The following is a 15046-nucleotide window of genomic DNA, read 5'->3' as shown; positions in this document are numbered from 1 at the left end:
ACAGACACAAGCAGATTGGAATGACTCCTTACCCTCTCCCTTACAACCCACATCCTTTCGTCTTTCCCTCTTTCCTGATGAGGCAACAGTTTGTTGCGAAAGCTTGAATTTTGTGTGTATGTTTGTGCTTGTTTGTGTGTCTGTCCACCTGCCAGCACTTTCATTTGGTAAGTCACATCATTTTTGTTTTTAGATATATTTTTCCCGCGTTGAATGTTTCCCTGTTCGAGCATACAATTTCCTGATTGGCTTCTTGTAATGTGAAGAAGCATTATTGTGAAGTAGCATGTAATTATTTTTGAAAACGTGATACAATATTTATATGACTTTAAAGCAATGAATACTTAGTAGAAGAATGATGATATTATAACAGTTAAGTAATCCTTTTTATCTTTTGAGTGCTTGACTAGCATTAACATATACATTTTACAGGTAATTTCAAACCAAAACACAGAATGCTTAAAATGCGCTTGAAATATATCAACATTTCAAGTTCATATTGAGATTTTTTCCATACGTGTTAAACTTATTCCAAAACTTACTAGAAATATGACAGAATGTAACAACAGAAGTATGAGGTAATGTGTTTTGCTGCAATAATGAAATTTGTACAGGAATGGTGAGAGACTAAGTAAGTCTGAGCATCTTGGAATTCATGGACATCGACTGCACATCAGAAATGTGAGTGTTGCTGACAATGGTGTGTACCGATGCACTGTGCACAATAAAGCTGGTTCAAGAAACAGCACTGTTAACTTGGTACTAACTGTTCCAGGTAAGTGAGAAGCACATAGTTACATCTTTTATAACAGCTACTATTTTCTATCCTAATATTTGTTAATCCAAGCTGCAGTTACAAGTCATTTCAGGTTTTTGACAACTTGAATCTATACTGGTAGTTGTTAAGTGCACATATTTATCACAGTCACGGGATAAGCTGGTTTAAGAATAAATAGTAACAGCAGATAGCATTTATTCACAGAAATAGTGTACAGCTATATGTGACAGAATATGTTGACGGATTTCATGTCATAAGAGATTGCCTTATATGTTGATAGGATTAATCCATATCATTAAATCTTCTAGTATGAAATTTAATTAGAAAGGCATAGTTTCCTTGCAATACTTTTTTATTTCACACATGTGTACAACTAGTTTTTTCATAAATGAAACATAATGCAGAAAACAGTCAGAGCACTTCTTTACAAATTAGCAAAGATATTTATTAAAACAGGTGACTACACTATTATGAAGTGCCTCTACAGTAGCTTTCTTTTTAGTTAATATTTTCATTTTCATATGCACACACACACACACGTTATCTATGGGAAAGAGCCCCAAATAAACTCTGTTCTCCATGTCCTTCATTTTATTAAATGAGTGTATCTATAAGTTTATCGTAGTTTATCTTAGTTTGATTTCATTTTTGCTAATTTGGTTCATGTTTTAAAATTATGTTTATTTTTTTATTTTCCCCTAACATCACTCTCATTCCTTCTTTTTTCTATTATTGCCTCACATTCCTTTGCGATAAAGATAAAACATTGTCTGTTATGCATTACCCACACTTTTCTCTGTACAAGGATCTCAGAAGGTTTTATTTGCTAGAAAATAATGTACTTACAGATATAAATGGAAGTCTAACAATGAGTGTATTTGAATTTTGCTCGAAGGAGTGCAGGATAGAGCCTATTTAGTTAATTACAATAAGATTAAAGTTGCTTAAGCCCTTTCACTTTTATTTTTTCAGGTCAGAATATTGCATCAATTTTGCAACCACCATCAAACCTGCTAGTAAAAAGAGGGGACACAGCAGTATTTGACTGTGTTTTTGAGAATGCTGATGAAACAGAATGGTACCTTTGGCCACATTCTGAAGCAATCAAGAATTCAACTAGGTACTGTTGTTCAGTGTACGCCAAAGTTGGTTTTAGTCTCATATTGACTTGCTGTCTTCCCCTTCTCTCTCTCTCTCTCTCTCTCTCTCTCTCTCTCTCTCTCTCTCTCTCTCTCTCTCTCTCTCTCTCTTCCCCCCCCTCTCTCTCCCTCCCCCCACTCTTCTCTCTCTCTCTCTCTCTCTCTCTCTCTCTCTCTCTCTCTCTCTTCCCCCCCCCCCCCCCCTCTCTCTCCCTACCCCCACTCTCCATCACTCCCCATGCCTTCCCATACCCATGTAGCTGAACGAGGATTAGTTACAATAGATGGCAGTCTTACTAAGGTAACATCACAAGACAACAGTAAATAATTTAATGAAAGTATTCAGATTTGCTCCATCAATATCAACTGCGGAATCAGTTACTTATCTGGCATCTTTGCAGGTGTCCATGACATTAAAGACTGTTGTCATAGTGATAGTTGATTTTGCATTTTAAATATATTGTATCTAGTGCTTCTTAATTTGTACCTGCCTGGATAGCTGTGTGTGTTCAACGGTGAGGGTCAGTGTGCCAGCCAGCCTGGATGTGGTTTCTAGATGATTTCCCACACTTGACTTTTTTGCACATTTGATTTTACTGAGCAGTTATGTTTTGTTAGCTTTATTTCTACCCATGTCCAAATTCCCTCTTCCATTATGACACCCACCCATTCTTCCTTTTATATTTAGTAGTTACTTACAAATTACAAACATTATCAAAAAGTTAATACAGTGCAACAGGACTAATATTGTACCTTTTATTGCTTAAGATTTCTTGTAAATTATAGAATTTGAAGAGGACTCTGAAAGTTCATGGTAAATCTTGCATGATATCACCAGCTACCTTATTCAGAGTTACTTGTGTGTCCATTATATTCCTACTGACTAGGTCTGAACCTGCAGATGTTACCTTCCTTCTGACCCTGGTATGTTGACATAGCCATCATTCATTGTCTCATATTACTAAGAGATTGCAGGCCCCATTTGCTGTTGCCCATTGGCACACCTGTTCGAAGTCACTTTCTTTTTACACACTTGCTCTGTTTGAAGACATTTCTATGTGAATAACTTCTTTTCTCCTTACTTTAATGGTATATACCTCAGTTAGTGATGAGGGGCAGTGGTAACTCACTGAATACAGAATGGAGATAGCTGGCCTGTCTCTTTGTCTTATTTTTTGTCTATATGTACTATTTTTAAATCCCTCTAAGTGAAAATGGGATATTTTCATGTTGAGAGATTTGACAATCACATTCTTCAAATTCTATATTTAGCTGCAATTTACTTGTCCATCCTAAATATGCTGCACAGGCATCCAGAGAGGAAAATCATTTAGCTTCAGGGGAAATTAGACATGAAAGCACACCAATGAAAGTCAGACAATGTCTATATCAGGATAGCTCACTGTTCTTCAAATAAAAGAGGTTTAGAGGTTTAGGCAGGTATCCAGGGAACATGCACTAGTTTAGTCTTCTGGTAATTAGAGCACATGTCCTTCCCCCCCTCCCCCCGCTCCTCACACACACACACACACACACACACACACACACACACAGGCAAGACTAGAAAGCTACAGGTGAGCTCAAGTAGAATAGGAAAGTGTTAGAAAGATTGTGAAGCTTGTGTGGAGGCAGAAGCGACATGGGAACATAAGTGGGCCTGGGAGTGGAGGAAGATTAAGACAGGGAACAATGGGTACTGAGACTAATTATCTGTATTTTCATGAATGCAGGATGTATTGATGGAGAGTACACACACACACACACACACACACACACACACACACACACGCACACACACACACACACACACACACATGATGTAGAGTACATTATGTGGAGGGGGGAAATGCAGATAGCATAGGATCTAAAGGAGCTGTTGAAGCCAGTCACTATATGTGGAATAGCATGTTCCAGCACTTAATGATCCTACCAAGAACTGTCCACTATTTAGCAATGACCATTCATGGGCATGGATCATTAATTTGTGGTCACACCTGTATACAGTGTTGCATAATGGTTGCAACAAAGTTGATGTATGACGTACTTATGGTCATAAATGATCTTGCCTCTGACAGGATAGGAAATGCCAATGACAAGGGTGCAATTGGAGGTTATGGGTGGTGCATGGGACAGGGCCTGCATGTTTTATGAGAATGGACAAGTATTTTATCTAGGTTGACTAGAAAGTAGAATATTATGTCAGATTTCACTTCCTCTCTGCCCTATATTTCATACACATTACCAGTTGCAAGTTCAATTTAGTTGGAAGGTAGAGATCAAATGCAGGTAAACGCTGGAAGGTAAAGAAGTGTGACTATCTCATTAGTTCCCGTCATATGTCCTTATTTCAGAATAAATATAATTTTTTTATTATTCATTTCAATTAAAATAGCCAATAGTGTAAGTGTGGTCAGTAGTCAGTGATTCAGAATGTGCAACATACATAAATATACTCATAGTTTATTCAACTAGCATTTCATTGCCAACAGTTCCAGTTTACATTCACTCTTGACACTGTTGTAACAATACCATTTTTCACTGTGGTTAATGTCGTTCTGGACTTTCCCCATGAGAACTATGAAAATTTAGTTGAAACTTTGTATATGACTAGTACTGTTCTTTAGTAACTCCCTATCAAAATATCTTCAACCATATTACTAATTAATATACTCCTTTTTATCCATTGCACCTTTGAGATCAATACTTAGTGGGCTGTAGTACAGTCCCAGATGCCTCACTTAATACAGGTTCTTGAAATGTTTTTGCAGAATGATTGTTGTCTTATCTTCAAATGTCTGACAGTTCAGATCTTTCAGCATATCTCTGATGCTCTCCAGTGGATCTCGGACCACAAGTGCTCCCCATCTTCCTATACATTTAATGTACCCTCCCAGTCCTGTGTGGTATGGTGCCACACACTTGAGAGCAGTTTTATAGAATGGGTAACCCAAGTGATTTGAAAGCAATCTTCTTATTAGACTTCTTGCATTTTCCCGATATTCTACCAGTGAATTGAAGTTTGCCACCTGCGTAACCTACAACTGAGCATGTCTGATTGTTTCACTTCCTAGTCCCACAAATTGTTGCACCTAGATATTTGTTTGAGTCCGTTGATTCCAGTTGTGAGTCACTGATGTTGTAGTTATTGGGTACTACATTTCTGTCTTTTGATGCACACAATGTTACATTTCTGAAAATTTAAAAACAAGTTGCTAATCTTTCCATCACTTTGAAACCTTATCAGAATCTGCTTAAATATTTGTCTGGCTTTTTTTGAATAGTACTTCATTATAGATAAGAGCATTATTTCAGCTGTGAGATTTTTAGGGTAAACTGAAGTTTATATGAAAAGGATAGGCAAATGGGAAATGAAAGTGGTGTATTTGTTGCAGTAGACAAGAAACTCAAATCCACTGAGGTAGAAACTGATGCTGCCTGTGAGACTATTTGGGTAAGACTCAGTATCAGGGCTGGGGACAAAATGGTTATTGGATCTTTCTATTGCCCATCAGACTCATCTGCTGATGTAACTGAAAACTTAAGAATAAACCTCAGTTCATTTGTATGTAAGTTCCCAAATCATACTGCAATCATTGATGGAGATTTTAATCATCCAACAATTAATCGGGAAAATTACAGTTTGTTAGTGGTGGGTGTGTTAAGACACCCTGTGAAACTTTACTAAATGCCTTCTCTGAGAACTACCTAGAACAGATAGTTCAGAACCCCATTCATTACAGAAATACTGTATATTGGATTTAATGGTAACAAAGAGACCTGACAACTATCAGGATATCCACATTGGAACTGATATCAGTGATCATAACACGGTTGTGGCAACTGTGATGACCAAAGTATAAAGGACAACTAAAACAAGCATAAAGATATATATGTTCAGTAAACTAGATAAAAAAATCAGTAGTGTCATCCCTCACTGAGGAACTTGAAACTTTCAGTGCAAGGAAGCAGCATGCAGAGAAACTCTAGCTCAAGTTTAAAAGAACAGTTGACTATGCACTGGATAGCTATGTACCCATTAGAACAGCTCATAATGGGAGGGAACCTCCGTGGTATCCAGTCACTGTAAAGAATCTTCTAAAGAAGAAGAGATTATTGTATAATAGGTGTAAAACAAAGTGTATGGCTGTAAATAGAGAGATGCTGATTGGAATGAATTTGGCTACCAAGAGAGGAATACGTGATGTCTTCAGTGACTACCATAGCAGGCTGGCTGGCTCACCAGACCTCGACACTAATTCGCTGGGTGGACTTGTGCCGGGACCGGCATGCCTTCTCGCTTGGGAAGCAGCATGTTAGACGGTGCGGCTAGCCGGGCAGGCTATGAGGTTACTGTTAATGTTGTCTGACAGGTCATTCATGTTCAATATAGGCAGCAGGGCCCAATATGCTACTCTGTATCATGTCTGAAGTTATTACTCCATTTGTCTATGACTCACCATCTAAGATAATGTAATGTGTATTCCCTATTAAGAAATCCTCTATCCACTGACAAATTTCGTTTGATAACTCGTATGGTCATGCTTTGATTAAGAAGCATTGGGTTGGTACTGGTCAAACGCTTTTTGGAAGTCAAGAAATACTGTATCTGTTGACTACCTTGATCTATGGCTTTCAGGATGTTATGTGAGAAAAGTGGAATTTGAGCTTCGCATGTCCTATGCTTTTAATATCCATGCTAATTGGCATGGAGGGGGGCATTCTGTTTGAGATAACTCCTTCTGTATGACATCACAATATGATCTAGATTCTGGAACACATGGATGTCAGAGGTATTGGATGGTAGGTTTGTGGCTGTGGATCACTTCTGCTACCTCTCTTATAAAATGGGTGACCTGAAATTTCTTCCAACTACTGGACCCAATTTTTTTTTATCAGAAATATACTGTATATTATGGTTAAAAGTGTGGTTGGCACAGTCACATAATCTGTATATAATCTGATAGGGACTCAGTTGGGCACTGGAATCATATTCAGTCTTAGTAATTTTGGCTCAGCTTTTTCTCAAGAGCATTTCACTGGTTTCTATAACACTCATCTCTGCAATGATGGAACCCTCTCAAGTTGTAAGAAAAGATCTGTAGTCACTCAATGAAAGCAGAACTATGTTGTGTACTGTGCTGCCATTCTCTTAATTTTTTTTTGATAGAATCAGTTTACTTTAAATACATTTTAGCCATCTTTCCTTAATGAAGTAAAACCTCTTTGCATCTCTATTTTGAGTGTATTTAAGGTCCAGCGTGTATATGTGGTAACCAGAATTCAGCTTGTTAAAGTTTGTCATCAGAGCAAAACTTTTGTCGTCTCAGTGGCGTAGTACATCTTGAAACAATTCAAAATATTGAAAATATAAAAATGGACCATTACTTTTAGTTACACAGAGTTACATTATTAAAAAATGCTGTTTTGTTGCTCAGATTTAATATTACAAATGTCTGTTTATTGTTTCTGTCTTTGAAGCTAGCATCCACTCTGGTATTGATTACATGATGAGAAATCTAAGTTTGTACATCAAATAAAACAGTGGGTGACAATGTATGTAATGTCACTTGAAGTAATATCCATATTGTCAAAACAGATATTTTGTTTAATTCTGAAAGACACTTTTCTGTTATGGTGAAATAACAAAGTTCATATAACAAAGTGATGAAGATGAACATTGTGGAAATTTTTGGCTGATGATTTCATTTATAATGATAACTGATAAAGTATACTTTATTTTAGTAATTCCTGTGGCTGAAGTTGCTTTCTTAGCAGTGATGTATTGAGCTGTTTTATGGGCTACTTCCTCACTAACATCTACTTCTGTACTCTCCAGACCACTGTGAAGTGCAAGGCAGAGGATACGTCCCATTGCACCAGTTATTAGGGTTTATCCCATTTCATTCAAGTATGGAGTGTGAGAAGACTTTGTAGTGTGGGGTAACTTTGTAATAAAACCATTGAATTACACAATGTCATTTGAGTTTTATGCATTGTCCCTTCAAGAACCAGTTGATGTTATGGTAGCACAACAGTTATTTAGTGCTTGTGTTAAATAATATTAACATAAATAAAACTGTTTAATGGGGAATCTATTTCTGATAATGATTTACCGTAAAATATAAAATTTCCTGGTTCGGTCATTTAAATGACTATAGATATATTCATATTTATACACATCGTATCTCATTTGTTGAAAATCATGTTGTGTCATGATAAATTTCAAAGGATGTAATATAATATTAATGTTATTATTTTTTTCATTTTCAGGTACTCAGTTTTTTCTAATGGATCACTTGTTATATACAATGTTAATGATGAGCAACCAACAGATGACAGGGGCACTTACTCTTGTGTAGGAATAAGAGGAAAAGAGAAGCAGACATATTCTGCTGAGCTGAAAGTTGCTTGTAAGTTATACAGAATGTCTAATTTTAGAAAAATTCCTTTCTGTCTGTGAATATGTATATTACCTAGAATAGATTAGCAATCAAGCTATACACTATTAGGATATTGCATGTCTCTGTGAGACTATGGTTTCTGAAAGAGACTGCCACTTAATTAATGATTCAGCTGAAACCTTTCCAGCCATCCAGTAATATTGCAGCTTAACTTTTGATCTTGGGCTACTGGATTATGGTAATCTTTGCATGCTCCTTGGCCTTAGTAATAATTTTTTGTTCACTCTGTGTTGGAGGTGGCTCTTTCTTAAGGACCAGAGCGGCCCTGCCCCACCACAAATTTTGTGATATGATTTTGTTCTGTGTATTTTTTCAATATTACATCAGTTTGAGTATGACACAATTTTTGTCTAGTAATGACAAGAGACCAGTGGTAATCAGGCTCAGTTTCCACTTTTCCATCACAGAGACATGCTGTTACTCTTAATATCTCAGCAGACAGACCACACCTTGCTGCTATCCCTCTCTAATCCCACTCCTTAACGTTTCCTCCCACAGTGACAAACCTGTTTTCCTTTCCCCATCCCGTACATCCGATGTGAGAGCCGGGGTAGGGTGGTCTTTACTCCCTCTTCACCCTTGGATCTATAAACTGCAGTCACAGAGGTGTGACTGAACTTTTTCCCTTTCTACACCTTGCTTCTTACCATAGATCAGCTTACGGCCACCTTGCGGAGTCCTGCTGGATGGACCAGCTCACATGCTGTGCCACAGTGAAGTCTGCTTTCCCTCTCCCCTCTTTGCCTGCCTGGCTGCATGTCTACACAATCTCTAGGGCCAGTCAGCTCAGGCCCATAGCTGAACCATGCCTAGGTGATTCTGCAATCCTGGCAGAACTGCCAAAACAGCATCCCAGAAAATCTGCCTTCCTGCTCTTTTCTCTTCACAGATAGAGGAATTTCATAATTTGTAAGGTAAGATTAATAAAACTGAAGTGTTACTGAAAATATTACTTCAATGTGCTATATAGATGGAAAATATTGCAGACAAAAAATTTAATTTACCATGTAGTAAATAAATTTTAAATTGTACAAACTTTCTAAAATAATTGAAAGTAAAACAGAATCTGTTTTATCATTTGTGGTAGCTATTGTACGTTGATTTATCTTGGTTTATAGTGAAGAAAAGATTTTATTTGCTGCTATTAAACTATTAATAGTATGTGAATCAGTAAAGGAAATAACAGAAAAAAGACTGTAATTCTTTTCAAGAACATTTCCTTACTTTGAGCGCAGCTAACTCATTGATAATGTCTTGGAAGTCAAATTTAGCAGGTGTATACTACTCTGTTGACAAGATAACTGAATTAGACAGTCTGCTTCACCTGTACTCGTCCTTCAGTAGTTTTTTTTACCATCTTTAGTATATTGAAACAGTATTGAAATTGTCATAAATATTCTCAAAGTTATTTTGATGTTTTGGTATCATAACCCATGCTTAAAAAAAGGGTCCATGTGATTATCTGTGTCAGTGCTCTTCATCAGCTCTTTTTACTGGAATCTGAAAGCAGCTATTTCATTAACTAGCTCTGCTGTATCAATGTTTCTGCTATATTTGTCACCAAAATATGATGCATTAAAAAAATAAAAAAATAAAAAAAAGATCTGTTTCCCATTCCACATATTGTTGTAAGTAATATTTTGAAGCAGTTTAGCTTAAGCAGTTTCACCTCAGTCCTCAGTTGGCAGAAATTGTCAAAAATAGGAGGCCTTCAGTTGAACAATGTATCATTTACTTCAAGACCCCCATGGCTAGTCTTTGAGATTCTACAATACTGTAACGAAGTAGCAGCAAAAACTCCATTGTTGAAGATGAGGTAACTGTGTAAGCAGTAGCTGTATGTACCAAGCACACTGTTGACACATAACCCATGTGATGCATGTTTGATAGTAGTCATTTCTTGATGTGCTACTTGGACAAAATGACACTGTGACAACAGAGTACATCTTCAGTCTTTTGTTGAGGGGAAGGCTTTTCTCACAGGCGGAAGATAGGAAGATGTGGGGCAAGAGACTTCACATGCCTCTCCCAGTTAATTCTTAAATCATATTTCTGGCTTTATTTATTCATTTTTTAAGTTTAACTGGCCTGCTTTTGAGCCTCCTCTGTGCCTGCACTCTTGATGGGGAATTCTCTTGCCTTGGCCTCAGTACAGTCCTGCCCATAGCCCGAATTTCCACTTGTGTCACTTTACCCACCTACCTTGAGTCACTTTCATGTGCCTTATTGCATTCATTTCTCCTTCCTTACTGCCATTCGTCAATGGGAAAAAAGTGTTCCATATTCTGAAACTGTGTGGTTGAAACTTGAATATTCTTATAATGATTTTAATGTGAATGAAGTAAATTGTTTGTTATAAACAGCATCTTATTTATTACATATGAGAGTAAGTATTAAGTAAGAGAAGCTAGAAATCAAACACTTAGATGCACATCAACTGACTATAATAAAACAAACAAACACACACACACACACACACACACACACACACACACACACACACACACACACATACAAATATTGAGTTCACTTCTGTATACAGGGTGTTACAAAAATGTATGGCCAAACTTTCAGGAAACATTCCTCACACACAAATAAAGAAAATATGTTATGTGGACATGTGTCCGGAAACACTTAATTTCCATGTTAGAGCTCATTTTAGTTTCGTCAGCATGTTCTTCCTCGTCAGTATGTTCTTCCACCTACTCTCCATGGAGCACGTTATCACGATTTCATACAGGATACTCTACCTGTGCTGCTAGAACATGTGCCTTTACAAGTACGACACAACATGTGGTTCATGCACGATGGAGCTTCTGCACATTTCAGTCGAAGTGTTCGTACGCTTCTCAACAACAGATTCGGTGACCGATGGATTGGTAGAGGCGGACCAATTCCATGGACTCCACGCTCTCCTGACCTCAACCCTCTTGACTTTCTTTTATGGGGGCATTTGAAAGCTCTTGTATGCGCAACCCCGGTACCAAATGTAGAGACTCTTCGTGCTCGTATTGTGGACGGCTGTGATACAATACGCCATTCTCCAGGGCTGCATCAGCGCATCAGGGATTCCATGTGACGGAGGGTGGATGCATGTATCCTCGCTAACGGAGGACATTTTGAACATTTCCTGTAACAAAGTGTTTGAAGTCACGCTGGTACGTTCTGTTGCTGTGTGTTTCCATTCCATGATTAATGTGATTTGAAGAGAAGTAATAAAATGAGCTCTAACATGGAAAGTAAGCTTTTCCGGACACATGTCCACATAACATATTTTCTTTCTTTGTGTGGGATGAATGTTTCCTGAAAGTTTGGCCATACCTTTTTGTAACACCCTGTATACTCTACTATTAGCTATGACACTTCATGGATTAGGCCTATGTTTATGACTGTATAATAACTTTATTTACTATTTTTCTAGTGTTCGTTAAGCATATGATGAATATAACAAACAATTTGGAACAATTCTGTTATAGAGTTTATTGAATTTTTGTCTGTGCCTCACGAACATAAATGAGCAACAGCTGCCACTTTCCTTCATTTAAATGTTTTATAACCTCTACCCTGAAGTTGCTTATTATCATTCCGTATAAGAATACATTTACCATTGAGGAGTTTAAAGAATGACTCATAGATGTGTTTGTTTTAACATTGAATGGCTTTTTGGAAGGATGAAAACAACACACTATGTTTGGTTTGTGTATCTATTACTTTTATTTAAACAATGGAAAATAAAGCATGGAATAATTACAATATTATGAAGGGGATAGATTGCTACTCCCTGTATGGTGGAGATGTTGAATCGCAGACAAGCACAACAAAAAGGCTGCTAAACAAGTAAGCTTTCATCCAAAAGGCCTTCTTCTGAGACAGACAACACTCACCCACATTCATGTAAACACAACTCACACACATATGACCCCAGTCTGTGGTACCGAGGTGAGACTGTGAGCAACAGTGTGTGCTGGGAGAAGCAGTCGGTAGTGGGGATAAGGATGAAGCTGGGGCAGGAAATGGGAGAGACAGATTACAGAGTAGGGGTGGGAGATGGTGAAGTGCTGCCTTTGGGAGCATACAGGGATGTGGTGGGGAAAGGGTGACATAGCTAGGTGCAGTTGGGAGGCAGGGGTGTTGTGGGGTGAGGGCAGCGGGAAAGGAGAGGAGTAAAAAGACTGTGGCTGTTCTGATGGAACAGAAGGCTGCGTAGTGCTGGAGTGGGAACAGGGAATAGGATATATGTGTGAAGGACAGTGACTATTGAAGATTGAGGCCAGGAGGATTAGGGGAGTGTGGGATATATTGCATTGAGGTAGTTGTAAATTGAGAGTTCCCACCAGCACAGGTGAGAACAAGCAGGAGCTTACCATCTCCCATCCCTGCCCAGCTATACCGCCCCCCCCCCCCCTCACTACCCCAGCCTCCTCCTTACTCCCATCACCAAGACTGCTGCTGGCAGTCTGGCCCGGCAACTACAGACAGCGGTCATATGTGAGCTGTGTTTGCCTGAGTGTGGGTGTGTGTTCTCTGCCTCAGAAGAAGGCCATTTGGCTGAAAGCTTACTTGTTTAGCAGTCTTTTTGTTGTGCCTTTCTGGAACTCAGCATCTCAACTATATGATGAGTAGCAATCTGTTCTTTCCATAATATTATTTTTCTTTTGTTATATTTCACAGTGAATGCTCGTTTCAGCTTTTAAATTTCAGAGGTATCTTTTTTGTTTGATAGAACCATGTAACAGAATATTTTTCTTGACGGTAATAATACTTCTCATTTATCCACCCATTTTTTCTAAAAAATGCTGTTATTCTTCATCTGGTATTTTCCACTTTTTTATTCTACTTTTAATATTCTGTTGAAGATGCATTCTGTTCGAGCATGCATTCTGTTCCAGCACAACTTTCTCTGCCATGTTTCTAGACACAATAGTAATGCAACCTGTACAAGTTAATGTGCATAGAGTGTGTTCAATATTACTGCATAATTTGAAAATGTTAATTCCATATTTATAAGTTTTACATGGTTCGTTCTGTAAAACTGATAGCTGTCCTCTAAATTATACCAGATTTCATCAATGGGAAAGTTCTGCCTAATACATATTCTGCACAAAATTTCCTCTGTAACGTGTCTGATTTTTTATATTATATTCTCTTCTTTAGCTGAAATGAATGCTGAGAAGGAGCTACTGAATGCTTGAGATTAGTTAATCACAGTACCTCTACTTGGACTTTCTCATCTAAAAACTGTGTGAGAAATGTTGATTTAATTCACAATCAAATTAATTAGTTTCTTGTAAAAAAATATAAAATATATGATGTGGTCACACAGCTTTCTTATCTGTAGTATGCAAAAAATGTTATTTGCTTTTTACCAGGCCAGTAAATATTTCATTCTCAGACAACTGCTACAGGCATCATATTGTGACCCAGTAACAACTGATGTTCCTACCATTGGTCCCAAAAATGTCATCAGCATCATCATCACCATCATTGTTATCAACATCATGGTTATTCTCATCATCATCATCATCATCATCATCATCATCATCAGCAGCAGCAGCAGCAGTATCTTCATTACATTCTTTGTTAGGAAGCTCCAGTAGTTCTGAAGCATTTGTTTCAACGTCTCAGTTTCCAACATAATTAGTAATGTGTTACCAGTCAAAACTACCATTTTTATATGTTTATATATTAAGGAATGTTCCAGCAGAAAATAAATAATTTAGGAGCAAAGGAAACCACTCAGCAAATAGTAGAAGCAGCATTGACCTATATATATACTACACTGGTTTTCAGATGAATCCTTTTTGATTAGCTCATCAACAGATTTGTCCAAAAGCTAGCCAAGTTTTCATTCTTTGTGTGGTCCTATCAATCTCTCAACACTTGTAGTATTAACTGAGTAGTCTCCTCTATTCCTAGACATATTTTTATATGTTTAATAATCCAGGAAGTTCTGCTTTATGGTATGGCATCCAATTGAGCTAGAATCATTCACAGCAATATTCACTATTCACAACAGTGTAGAAATTATCAATCAGTTTGATGCTGAATAAATAACATTATTGAAAATTTTTGGAAACAAACAGCAAGTAGAAATGTGAGAAGCAACAACAGTGATCGAGACCCAGCTGACAGTATCTCACTTAGTCAGATTTACTTTGGCAGGCAATGTAACATCTATGTTCAAAAGTGTCTGGACACCTATTAGTGGACATTATGTGGGGTGTGTCCACATTAATGTGTCCAGCCTTCTTCTTTATGATGACTTGAGTTCTGCTGCAAACACTTTCATAGGATTATCTGAATGACTGTGGAGGAATGGCAGCCCATTTGTCCTCAAGAGCTGAAACCAGAGAAGGTAGTGGTGTGGAGACCAGGGTGTGAAGTGAGGAAGATGTTATAATTTTTCCCAACTGATCCCAGAGGTGTTTCACTACATTCAGGTTGGGGTTCTGGGTGGCCAGTCGATTTCCAGAGTTTTATTGTCAACAAATCATTGTCTCACAGGTTCTGTCTTATGACAGAGTGTACCGTCATGCCGACACAAACAGTCATTGTTTCCGAACTGTTCCTCCACTGTATGCAGTTCACAATGCTGTAAAATGCATTCATATGTTTCTGCATGTAGCATTTTCTTAAGTGCAATATGGGGGTGACATCCTAACCGACAA

The 15046-nt window shown here is 37.8% G+C and overlaps 1 protein-coding gene across 1 annotated transcript in view; it reads left to right on the top strand.

Annotated features, from left to right (window-relative positions):
* LOC126259629 (inactive tyrosine-protein kinase 7-like) overlaps positions 1-15046 on the top strand; it is a 523717-nt gene that overhangs the window by 441252 nt on the left and 67419 nt on the right. The window contains exons 4-6 of the mRNA XM_049956550.1: positions 615-775; positions 1751-1898; positions 8188-8327. Coding sequence (XP_049812507.1) covers positions 615-775; positions 1751-1898; positions 8188-8327 — 449 coding nt within the window. The remainder of the gene's footprint in view (positions 1-614; positions 776-1750; positions 1899-8187; positions 8328-15046) is intronic.

This window comes from Schistocerca nitens, chromosome 5 (genome assembly GCF_023898315.1).
Source record: "Schistocerca nitens isolate TAMUIC-IGC-003100 chromosome 5, iqSchNite1.1, whole genome shotgun sequence".
NCBI lineage: Eukaryota > Metazoa > Arthropoda > Insecta > Orthoptera > Acrididae > Schistocerca > Schistocerca nitens.
The sequence above is the reverse complement of the archived record's forward strand: the minus strand, read 5'-3'. Positions and strand labels throughout refer to the sequence as shown.